Raw genomic sequence first — 13333 nt, forward strand, 5'->3', positions numbered from 1 at the left:
GAGGGGACTTTCTTGCTTATCTTGCCCTATATACTAGTATACCACGGCACCGACGTGAGCGCCACTGTCGCGCAGTAGTCGTGAACTACTCGTGAACTGCTCGTGAACTCGTCGTGAACTGCTCGTGCCATGCGCAAACTGCATGTTCGTGAAGTGTGTGAACTAGTCGTGAACTGTTCGTGCCATCAATGCGTGAAGTACACGCGACCGTGTCAGTGGGAAGGCACGGCCACGCTGCGACCCGTACCAATTCGTGAACATGGTCGTGAACTACTCGTGAACTCGACGTGAGCTGTTCGTGAACTATTCGTGGCAGTTCGTGACAGTCGTGGCATGGCGCGCACTGCCACGCCCTGGCACGCATTCTACCGCATCGACCCGACGAGTTCACGACGAGTTCACGAATAGTTTGCGCACAGTTCACTACTCGGTCGCGAAATTTCGGCGTGACCAACATTTTGAACATTTCAAAATTCTCGTCCCGACATGGCACGCAGTCACAAAGAAAGGTCGGCAGGAAGGAATTACATACAATGGTATTAAAAAATGAAAATAAAATCATATCATCCATTATGACAGTGAAAACAGCCCGTAGAAGTTGTGTATGTTCATCGAATTTCAAATTCAAAGTGCAGAGTTATGTTCCTATAAATGAAATTGAAACTGGCATTTGGCACGAATGTGAATATCCATCCAGCTGGCGCGAAATTGAATGTCAACTTTGAGTCGTTAAATTAGATTAATATTTCTCTCTAAATCTTTGAATAAAATAAGACCTAAAAGGAAGGACATGAAATGAAATTGAACAATCAATAAATTGAAATAAACCATGAGAATAGAACAGTGACCAACATGACCAAAATCGCTTGAATTTGAACGGCTTTTCATCATTATACTTTCATCGTAATACAAGTGAAATTGTTCCTCCTCACAGTCCGGAGAGGGGGATAGGCTGCCGAAAACTCCGGGCGATAACGTGATAAGTATTCTCCTGAACGGTGGTGCAAAGATCAATGCCGAAGACAAAAAAGGGCGTACCCCACTTCATATAGCCGCTTTCCATGGGAACGTCGAAACGGCAAGTCGTCTGCTGGAGAGTGAAGATATAGATATTGAGGTATGTATATCTAGGTCTAACCAAGTCCTCCGCTGCAACATAGTAGATATCGAAATGGGATGCAATGTACAAATTCAAAAAGGAATGTAGCTCCTTTGCATGATCAGTGATATAGCATGTTGATTGTGTAAATGCTATTTTGACCAGCACAACTGCATCAACTTTCAACCTCTCACAATATCTCTGTCTCCTCTAGACATATAATCAACTGTTTATTTAGTCTATTGTTACTTTAGCTTCTCATTAACAATGACATGCACCACTCATGACGAGAAGTTGATTCTGCATTTATTATAAATTCTGCTATGACGATTTAGAAGACAATTGGTTTAACCAGTCCTCTGACACGTCCATCATCTCGACTAAAGCTCCAAAGAATTAAAGGAAAATGCTTCCCGGTTTTCATAATTTACATCACGTAGTGCATGAATCGACAGCTCTATTAGAGAGTTATGGAATTTATTGTGGACCTCTTACTAGCAGAGAAACCTATACTCTTGAAAAAATACAAAAATAAACAAATTGCTCTGACTGAGGATGATGACGCAGGACTCTCACAATCTTATCTCAGAAAATGTAACAGTGCAATATCATTACAATTCAATTCATTTATTTTCAATACCATTTGCTTAAGAAGTTCACATTATATATGTAGAATTTATGCGTGCATTCTTTTTTTTAGTCAGGGCCCTCTTGCATAAAAGTTATGATCAAACGCAAGTCAAGAAAACCATACGCAACTTGATTTTCAACCAAGCAGGATGGAGCATTCGGGACTTATACGTTTGATATTCTTGACTTGCATTTGATCGTAACTTTTATGCACCAGGGCCCACTGGCAGGTTCCTACAACCATCAATCATGATCATGAAGCTGCCATGTCATTATCCTTGTCCATTTTGGTTGTTATAAATTTCGAAAACGTGGTTATTCCTCATCCCAATCACTATGGAATTCTGAAACTCTGAAGCCCGTGTATAGTGGTGAAACCAAGTTAAAGTTGTTCAATTAAAGTAAAAGTTTGAAAACCGTCCGCAGATTTTCTCTAACTGCCCAGCAAATCTTACTTGAAAGCGTCCCATTTTAACTTTGCAACATGTGCGGCAACGATCTGATTTGCGGATACTGTCCTAGGCTAAGGACCAGCGCAGCATCACGCCTCTTCTTACTGCCTGTATCGACGGGAAGACGGACGTCGCCCTCATGCTCATCGACAAAGACGCCAAACTGAACGTGTGGGACGAAAACTTTGACACGCCGCTCCACTTTGCCTTCAGGGAGGGCAACAAAGAGGTCTCCCGCAGAATCATCGAGAAGGGAAAGCAGGAAAATTGCCTGTACAAGGTGAGATTGTCACAGGTATGATACATCATTTGTGTGTGTGTGTGTGTGTGTGTGTGTGTGTGTGTGTGTTTGAGTGTACGTATGAAATTATATAGATGTAATGATTCTTGGATTATATTGCTAACTTTTTGATAAAAATGAGTGCAAAAATTGCTATGACTGTGTAAGTCTCGGCGCACTCTCCGGGATCGACACCCATCTGTCACACTGCCCTCTAATCAGACAGCCAGCCAGGTGAGCCAGGGTAATAACCCCGACGTTACCCAGACAACCCTTCATTTAGACCGCATGGTTCACCCGCGGAGACATTTTTTGACACACTAAACACGCATGCGGAACTCTGTGTCAGCTTTAAACAGCATATCGCCTAACAATTCTTAGCGAGAAGTACTATGAATACATTCTATGTTCTGTTTTATTCCCAGCTGCTGACGGAAACCAACCAGGACATTGTTGCGCCAATTCACGAGGCGGTGAGATATGGCCACGAGGACCTGGTCCTACTCGCTCTGGAACTCGGTGAGGTCCACCAGGCACAGAACCATATACCCTCTTACTCTTTTCTTGTTCTTTTTCATTTTTTTCAACACTTTTTTCACTTCAACACAATTCTTTTTCAACACTCCGTGAGTTTACTGAACAAAAAATGCAGCTCTTATGCTATTTATTTTTCCAACAAAAATCCAATCACCAAAACTACATATTTACAATAATTTTCCCCAAAAACCTAATACAATTTCGTTCATATTTACACCAAAAATATTGACATATTCAGAAGCAATTCAATGAAATAATAACGTTCAGGAGCAAATAAATAAGATACTAGTAAATCCTAGGCTCATATAAACACCTCCTAGACTAATCTTATAAACACATCCTAGACCCGGGTTGAACCAAATACCTGTGGTTCAATACTTTACTGTGCGCAGGTGTGGTTTTACTTTATATCATCCAACGGAGGTGGGGGTGAAGCGGGTGGTGAAATAGTCCGTACGGTAATGCAGACGTTGCCAAGATAATCGCGATATCGAGGATGTCGTCCGGCTGGCGGGAATTGTCGTCGTGTCGACCGAGATGCCACCGCGTGCACCGGAGGACTACCAAGGTACGGGAATTCTGTCCGGGTAGCGGGAATTGCCCTCACGCTAACCGAGATGCCGTGGAGGTAATGGTGATGCCGTCAATATGATGCCGTTGAGTTACCTGACGGTGATGCCGTCGATGTAGTGATGATTCCGTCGAGCGTATTAGCTATGCCGTCGAGCGTATTAGCGATGCCGTCGAGATAACGATGATTCCGTCGAGCCCAGCTCGTCGGTGTCGATCTATATGGGGATATTATAACCACCTCTCATAACATTTTATATTCACAGGGTAATATCAATCATGAACCACAGTTCAATACTTCCTTATACTTAACCGATAATGCTCCTGTATAACACCATCACCACAAACCTATATATGCTTATACATTCTACAGAAATAAACCATCGCCATGTATATAATCATAACTCACTTAACATATAAACATGACAGATCATCTCCTATAAACTATCTCACAACCGACAACCAAAAGCCAACTAAAACTGTATTCTCTTAACATATTATCCATTTCTCATTTAAATCCTTCAACAACCAAAATTACATTGTAACTTGTCCCATAACAAACTTCTAACTTTAATTATGAACTTTAATTATGAACAACTGAACCTGGATTGTATTTTCCTGATACAACCATAGAAAACCAAAATACACTGTATCCACAGCTATCGCTGTAAATTTAACCATTCCACCTGTAACATTCACCTGCTGACTTGGTCTGTCTTCCTGCCAAACTACAACAAATCCTATTGCACTCTTATATAACATATCCAATCTGATATGTAGCACAATCTTTACTCTAACATAATTAATCCACATAATAGTGAACCAGCGAACATAATATAAATCTCTATATAAAAAAAATAACAATAACGACAAACTCAGAATAATACAAAAACAAACTTAATACAGCTACAAAACTACTTACGTCTGATTTGGTGTTCAGACCCTGAAGTAATGGTGAGGAGGAGACTTCAGCTGTTGTCAGTGCCTGCAGTATGTCTTGCGCGTGCCCTGCCCTTATGCGTGGGGCTGCTGTGCCATGACTCTCCTGCCTGAAATGCAGCGCTGCGTTGTAGGCCGATCAGCTACGTCTCTACTCCTATCACCAGTGAGTTAGAAGAGCATGTCTTGCTCTGACAGATGTTCAGATCCAACTGATTTTTCCCTCCAAATGTACTTTCCTTGTCGCCTCTAATATAACTCCACCCTCTACTTTGCTTAAACTGGTTCCAACTAGCTTTCCCCTTTTTATTACATGTCCCTTTTCTTACCAACTAATTCCCCCTTTTGGCTTTAAACCTATCTATCCCAACTATCTCCCCCTAACTAAATACCTATTCTTTCCTACCAACTCTCCCTTTCTACATTAGCCATTCTACCCTGACTCCACTGAGCCTCCCTCTTTCTTCCACACTGTCCTTTCTCCCTAACCACTTCTCTCCACCTGGCTTGCCCGATTCTAAATTTCTATGCTGTTTACGCCTGCTGTCCCCATTTCCCACCTGATGGCTTGCCTGAACAAAGGAATCTCACACATTCCACACTCGCACTCTCAGTCACATCGTGACAGTCACAGATGTGTTGAATGTTCACTTTCCCTGAACCATAGGTTTGGGGATTTCAGGATTTTCACTTGACTTTTGACCCTTTCATAAGTTTATGCATTGAGTAATTTCTAAGGTATGAAGAAAAAGTGCAATTTCAATATCAGGTTTGCATTTTAGCCTGACCTTTGACTCTTGACCCTATGACTCTAAAATTCCCAAGAGAATCACTGTCAGGTATATGAACATACATAAATATGTACTAAGTTGCATGATACCTTGAGTCGCTGTCAAGATATGGAGGAAAAAGTGAAATATAGCGCTTTCACTTGAGCTTTGATCTTTTGACACTTGACCTTTTGACATGAAATTTCCCAGAGAATCTCCATTAGGTAATACATGTATCTGTATATTTCAGTATATACATGTAAGTTTCATGAAAAATCATGCTTGCATTGCATAAATATGACGGGAAAATGGTATTTTGAGGAGCTGACATTGACCTTTGATCTATGACCCCTAAATTTCCTAGATAATCCCTGCTAGCCAGTAGGCTACATGCATATGTGCCAAGTTCCATAAAGATACCTTAAACCATTTGCTAGATACGGAGACAAAAGTGAAATGTCAACATTTTCACCTGTCCTTTGACCATTTGACCTATTACCTAATGATCTGAATCTCTCTTGGGAGATTTTTTTTCTTTTGTAAAATTTGGATGTGCATATATACACACTAAGTTTCAAGAAAATACCTTCAGGCATTGCATAGATATGGGGGACATAGTGACATTTTGAGCATTTGACCTTGATCTTTAATATTTGACCTCTTACCGCTTCACTCAAAAACTAGTTTACTAAATAATCCATCATCCGTCATCCTTGGACCAGGTTTGGTGAAGTTTGCTTAATTCAGTCATACCACAAGCAATACTTCCATGTAGATTCCTCATATTTCACATGTTAAAAAATGAGTTATCGCGTAAACGGATAGATTTTAGGATATGACCTTGACCTTTGACGTCTGATCGATTTCACTCAAAAAACTGATCAGTATTTGCCCCATCATACATACTTCATCATAGGACAAAGTTTGGTGAAATTTGCGTAATCCAGTCTTGAGTTATTGCGTAAATAGATACAAATTCATGACATACGACATACAACCTTTGCAGAGCTACCAAGTCTCACGCATTCTGCGTGAGACTCAAGCATTTAGGGGCCGTCTCACGATCTCACGCATGGCACCCATTTTTCTCACGCATCGGGCGAAGTCTGCAACCAGGGCCTATAATAATGAGCATAGCTCAAAAGATTGAAGTGATAGTTGAAATTGAAGGTATATTTTCCTTTTGTCTTTCAAACTAGGTAAAACATAGCACCTGATCGCACCATTAAGAGCTAAAAATTGAAAAAAGCTCCCTACCGTGGGAGGCCACAGGGGGAAAAATCCATCCCACACCCTAGCTCGCGAGCACATTAGCTCGCCGAGATGCCGAGTCATGAAAATCTCACTCATAAAAATGTTTTGAACTTGGCATCCCTGTCTTTGACCTCTGGTCGATTTCACCCAAAATCTAATCAAGTATTTGCCCTATCATACTTTATACTTTAAGAAAGTTTGGTAAAATTCCACTCAATATTACTCAAGTTATCGGGTAGACAAATGGGGACGGACGGACAACCTGAAAACATGATTCCTCCGGCACTCTTAGGGCGGAGGCATATCTAATCTCTATCATTTAGACTCTGATATTTTGCCAACTGACGCCACCATACTTGCCCCATAACTGCAGTTGTTCTTTTTAAATATGAGTACAGAATGACGTCGGTGTGATTATTTCATTTGATGAAAAAGACCCAAAACAAAACGAATAAGCTTTATGCCTGTATGTATTCTTGTTGTTATCCTTCTTATCTCCTTTAGGCTTTTTAATTATCGTTTTTGTTGGAGAGCGTATCAAATTAGCATCGTTGTAATTCTTCTAATCTATTATTTCTTATCATCACTATCAAGGCCTGCTTTTGAATATGATACTATATTCGTGTGTGTGTGTGGGGGGATGTATGTGTGTCTTTGTACGACTTCATTTAAGCGTCTGTTTCGCAAAAGTAAGATGCAGGGAAACAAAGATTCGGAAACCGACTGTCCTTTCTTTTTCTCCTTGTAGTGAAAACTGACGAGCATAATGAAATAGACAAAAAATTAATCAACTTCTGCGGGGAGAACGAAGTCACTCCCCTCCACGAAGCCTGCCGTTTCGGCCGTCTGGAAATGGTCGAGATGCTGTGTGAAAAGGGTGCGAGAATCAATGTCCAGGACTGGGATGGTTTATCCCCACTGCACTTCGCGTGCGCAAACAACCATCGAAAAGTGGCCGACTATCTGATTGGAAAGTGAGTGAGGGAATGTCAAGCCCCGTGGTGTAAAAGACGAAAGGTGTCCATCATACTTCAGCAATACACGTCAAGTGCGGGTCACCAAACAATCGGGAGCCGCTTAAAGGTGAAATCCAGTCCAAATATAAGTTAGTATATGATAAGAAATAGTAAAAATGTTACGAGTTCAAGGGTATAAATATGGTAGAATGGGATGAAAAAAAGGAAATTATGACATTTTTAAGTTTCGCATTTTTTTTTTTTTGGGGGGGGGGACAGTTCTTGAACAATCAATATTATGAATATTCAAATGGCAAAATGAGCATGCCATTCCCTCACAACTGTCTTACCATATAGTTTGTGCATAAAATTTTGAAATTTCCAGTTTGTCATTAAAACGCAATGAGGCCGGATCGAGGCTCAAATCCTTGTATATGTAATTGGACACTATTCTGAAGTTATTCAACCAGGAATAACGTCATGTTCCAGATGTCAGTTGTTGTTGTTGTTGTTGTTCATTTTCCATCTGTGAAGATGGCTGGATAGCCCATATTCAGCTATACACTAAGCTGGTCTTCCATGGGGTCCAGTTGGATGTGGGGTGGGACCACTTCACCGGGTTAGACACCCTGCTCTTTGCGATGAATGAATGAAGCGGGATCTTTTACGTGCATGAGCTGTGACTCTCTCAAACACGGGACCTCCATTTTATGTCCTATCCGAGGGACAGAGTGTTTTGCCTCTTGCTAGAGGGGACGGTATGTTTACACACAACATTGCTCAGTCCAGACTCGGGTTCGAACCCGGGCCGCGTGATCGTGAGGCAGACGCGCTACCGACTGAGCCAACTCACCGCCCTTTGACAGACACAATAAATCTTCGTCATTTTTTTTTTACACGATCAATGGAAGATTGTGAGGGTATGACATGGTTGGCTCACTCATTTGCATATTCATATCCACTGTACATGAACTGTTTTGCAGAAATTAGCAAAACTTCAAAAAGGCATTATAACTTCCTTATTTTTCATCCAATTTCAGTCAAATTTTTACCGTTGAACTTGTAAGATTTTTCTCTCTTTTTTTTTTTAATCGGACTAATTTATATTTGGACTGGATTTCCTCTTTAATGGGAGAAAAAAGTTTTTGCCTGACCTCATGGAGGTACAAGTGTATCACATACATTACATATGCCTCCTTCCCGACTGTGGAATCATGGAGCCGTGCATCCCCATGTTCTTCTAATGTTGTAACTTGTAGGAAATCCTAATACAGTGAGTATTTGTTGCTCACTTTTGTCGATTGCTATTGCTAAGGAACTAGCTCTTAACAGAATAAACAAATTTACTCAGTTGATGAAGTCACTTATTGTAAACTATATGCGATTCGTGTATGTTAGGGAAATTCGATATAGCGAAATTAGTAGTCTATCAATGAAAAACACTTGCTCTTTGCGAATATTTTCTTTTTGTTTTATCGTGATAGTAAGGTTACCTCACGGTAATAATCCATATATTACCTCACATGTATATAACATCATACTTATATTGTGATTGAATTATCATTGAGATCACGTTGTTATAAGCATGAATTCCCTATTTAAACAATAAAGTTTATGCAGAATTGCATATTGACTTTCTTCTTTCACACCATTTGTTTATTGATTTGACTCGATGAAAGTACAATCACTGAGATCAGATGATAAAGGATAACATGCATTAAAATGATATAACATGATATGCAAAGAAACGAACAGTTGCTCAAAAATAAGAATGAATTGTGAGACACCCTGGATCATTGAGAAACATGGAATAAACAGACACGTTTCTTGACGTTTTCAAATATACGTTACAGCGAAGGTTGCCTGCATAAAGCCCCAAGTAGCAAAATCTAACTTGCACATTGGGCAGCTCCTGGATTTTGAGTATCGATTATGTTTTGCAAGGGCAGCTGGACTACAGAATTTGGTAATATGTTACTGAATCACATGTGCCCATGATAACCTGAAAACATTAGTAACTGGGCTGACTGTGTTAATTTCTCAGGGGGGCAGACATAAGCCTCACTGACTACGAGGACCTGACGCCTCTACAGACGGCGGCCAACTCAAATAACTTCGACACCCTCGTCGCCCTTCTCTATTACCTGCACAACCTGAACATGACCACACTTGACCAAGACAGCCACAACGCCGCCGAAAAGCTACTCACATGGGCTGCAGAGCAGAACAAGGCCGATACTTTGCAGGTAATAGCGTTTGTCATTCTTGTTCTACTGGGGCAAGTTATGCGGTATCATTCCTTTTCTTTATTTAATTTTTTTTCACTAATAAAGGTACTCTTTCTAATACATCCCTTCTTTCCATCTTTTTCCTTTATTTTCAAACTTTCCTACGTTACGTCTAACATGTCTGACATCGTCTCACATTTTTCTGTCTTCTCTTCATTTTAGGTTTTCCATTCTGTCCGACCTATTCGTCTCTGTTCAGTCTTATGCTAAACCGAAGCAGTACATTTTATGGTGCATGTATATGTACTAGAGGATAAAGATATTTCTTGTCAGTAGCTGTTCCTTCAGTTCCAATTAGAGATTGATATTATACTATGTTACTCAGCGATCGTCATCCCAGTAAAGCACACTGCTAATTGATGACGATCTTCTCTATAGGTACCTCAAGATATATAATATGTACACGTCAATGTTACTTCTTTCATGTACTTGTATGTCCATACCTTTTGTGAGTTAAGTAACCACCGATTTTTTTTTCTTCACATTATTAACAAAGTATTCATTGATCTATGTACGCATTTATTTGTGCAAATTGGTGAAAAAAACAAACAGAAACTGAAACAATGCTTTAATAGTCTTAATCGTTTCCTCCGTTGTTTTCCTTCTCTGTGCTACTTTGTTTCTTGTTCTTCTATTTCTTTCTTGTTTTTCTTCTTTATCATTATTATTATTATTATAATTATTATTATTCATTCGGCTTTCATTCACAAATATCATAGTACATGCTTCCTCCTCCTCATTTTATCTTTTGATCAATTTCTTAATCTCCTCCATATTTTCATCATCATCTTCTTCTTCTTCCTCTTCTCCCCAAGTCGACTCTTCTTCCTTCTTTTCCCATTTGAATGTACAATAAATATGTTATCATAAGCAACGACTGATGAGTTCAAATCCTCCTTTTTGATGGTTTGTTGTTGCTGCACCAATCAAAGGCGTGAAAACAAATTTTCCCTCTATAAAAACAGAAAAGGGAAAGGATTTCCATCTAACCCGGAAGATGCGGGAAAGGCAAAGCTAATGATACTGTTATCATGATTATGGCTCAGCCTGGAGCATATGAAGTTCCATCAACACGGATTCTTCCAGCTAAGGGCGGAAACTTTGATCACGTATATTAATGCTTTAGTTTTTCTCCCTTCATGACTTAGCTAATACTCCACCAATGCCGCAGTCTACATGGTATAAGCGACGAGTGTATTGCTGAATACATCCACCACGCGTCGAAGAATGGACACACTGAGTGAGTCGTATGTACATCATAATAGTGCGAACCGAACTAACGAAAAAAAAAAGATCTTGCCTAGCAACCAGAAAGAAACTCGAAGATTGCCTCACAAAATAGCAACATATGTAAATTTGTTCATTCAGAATAGATAAATTGAATTGCCTTCTCGAAATGCGGCTTATAGGAAGGGATATAATCGTGTAAAAATTTTTTTCACCGAAATATTCGTGCGTGTACATTTTCTAATGGAGAGCCGTTTTATTCGCTCACATATTCCCATTTTTTTCTCTTTCTCCCCTCACCCTGCTCTTCCCAAAACCTCTTCCCATCTCTCCTTCTCCTTTCTCTCTCTCTCTCCCAAACATCTCTCTCTTTCCCTCTGTCTCCCCTACCTCCAACCCTCCATCTATCATCCTCCTTCGCTTTCTCTCACTTATGTTTTTCCTCCCTCATTCTCTCTTTCCGTCCCTGCAGAACGGTGTCGGTTCTCTATCGTTGGAAACGGGATGTGGTCGAAGTCTGTGACGTTGACGACAACACGCCACTCCATCACGCCGCCAAAGCCGGGCACGACGAGACCGTCGATGCGCTCATTAAGGCAAAGGTCGAGGTCAACACCCCGTGAGTGACCATAGATCCAATTGAGGAGCCTGGGCAGTGTACTAAAAAACAATAACACACGAAACAGAATGAAAAGCGGACAGTGCTATGTCTGGTTTAACTATATGTAATTTTCTACAGTTATTACAACGTGAACGACTATAATATTGTGAAACAAAAATATTGTTAAAATGATGAAGATTAGCAAGAGAATCAATACACCTGTCAGTACAGGGCTTCATCAATTTTGAACATGACAGTCATCTGCTATTATGAGTTTGATTGAAAGTTGGTGCGTGTCACTTCAAGAATTAGCAACAGAATCTATGACTTATAATCTGTTTTCATCATTTGCCATTCGGTAAAATTTCGGTTTTCTTTCTGGAAAAACATAGTTTCTCTCTCATATCTCTTCGTGCCGACAGAGAGAAAGAGAGAGAGAAAAAAAAAAACGGCGTGAAAGTTAACTTTGGGCTAGTGTCAAGACATGGTGTAGCCTTTTGTCCCGTCGATAGCACATTTTTGATGCTCTGATCGTTTAGTTTCATGGTATTTTTAAAGCCAATTCAAGGTTTCCATTCCACTAACCCCCCCCCCCCAAACAAATGTCATGTTACCTCATAACACACTCTATCGACTCCTACGGATAACATTGCCAGTAACATGATTCTGCGTGCGCAGAAGAGTTTGAGATTAAATCTGCGGGTGGTGGAGGTGTGCGGAGTGTGGAGGGGGTGTTGTAAAGTGAGAGTCAAGGAGAGAACGTTTTGATGCCCAAATTGAGGGTGGAGGAGAATAGCTTGCGCCGTAGGTGGAGGCAGGCAGAAGGTGAGAGAGCTAGTCTGTATGGTATGCGGATGTGAGGAGAGCTTTATCAGCGTAAGAAGCGTGCGAGTAGAAAGATACCCTGGGCTAGGCGGGAGTTTTATAGGAATCCGCACAAGTTCAAAAAGAGACTGTTCGAGGAAGGGGTATCAGGAAGTTTGGAGGTGTTGAAGGAAGAGCTTGAGAAGCATCTGAAGGCTTCATATTATGATGGAAGGAGAGAGAAGCCTTTTGCTGGGGTGGCAGGGCTATTGAGGCCATAAGAGCCAGAGATCAGCTTATTTGATTTGAGTGCATTCAAGTTGTGGGAGGTTGAAGCGGAAGTTAGGAAGGCCCAAGCTGGGAGTGCAGCTTGGCAGAATGGCTTTTCCTACAAGCTGTTCGAGTATTGCCCTCGTGTCCGAAGGGTGTTGTGGCGAATCCTTATTGGGTGTTATTGTTCCAGCCAGCAGGTGTGTGGCAGAAAGGGTTTATATCCCAAGAGGAAAAGGACACCAAGGGCATTTGTCAGTTTATGGACCAATTTGCGCTTCTTAACGTTGACGTTAAGATCCTTTTTAGTGTCATAGCGAGGGGGTTCACAGAGTTTGCGATGAAGAACCACTTATAGACACCTCTGTCCAGGAGGCAGGAATCCCGGGTTTCCCTGGGTACCCGGAGCAAGTCCAGAAGATTTGGGAGTAAATTAAGAGGTGCAAACATGAGAAGGAGGATGTGGATGTTATCTGATTGGACTTTGCGATGGCATTTGAAACAGTGCCTCACAGTTACCTCAGTTTTGCTCTGGAGCTTTTCCGGGTTCCTAGGATGATCCAGGAGTTGGTGCAGAACTACTAGAACCAGATTAGGGTGAAGTTCACAATCCAGACTTACACGACAGAATGGCAGGCGTTAGAGATTGGCATCCC

General features: G+C 40.9%; 1 protein-coding gene across 1 annotated transcript in view; it reads left to right on the forward strand.

Annotated features, from left to right (window-relative positions):
• Nucleotides 1-13333, forward strand: part of LOC139719729 (transient receptor potential cation channel subfamily A member 1-like) — a 53626-nt gene that overhangs the window by 9992 nt on the left and 30301 nt on the right. Inside the window, exons 4-10 of the mRNA XM_071631121.1 lie at nucleotides 935-1117; nucleotides 2252-2461; nucleotides 2887-2980; nucleotides 7280-7505; nucleotides 9532-9733; nucleotides 10924-11015; nucleotides 11475-11621. Coding sequence (XP_071487222.1) covers nucleotides 935-1117; nucleotides 2252-2461; nucleotides 2887-2980; nucleotides 7280-7505; nucleotides 9532-9733; nucleotides 10924-11015; nucleotides 11475-11621 — 1154 coding nt within the window. The remainder of the gene's footprint in view (nucleotides 1-934; nucleotides 1118-2251; nucleotides 2462-2886; nucleotides 2981-7279; nucleotides 7506-9531; nucleotides 9734-10923; nucleotides 11016-11474; nucleotides 11622-13333) is intronic.

Source organism: Diadema antillarum, unplaced genomic scaffold (genome assembly GCF_040938485.1).
Source record: "Diadema antillarum isolate AM-2024a unplaced genomic scaffold, OU_Dant_1.0 scf00000114, whole genome shotgun sequence".
NCBI lineage: Eukaryota > Metazoa > Echinodermata > Echinoidea > Diadematoida > Diadematidae > Diadema > Diadema antillarum.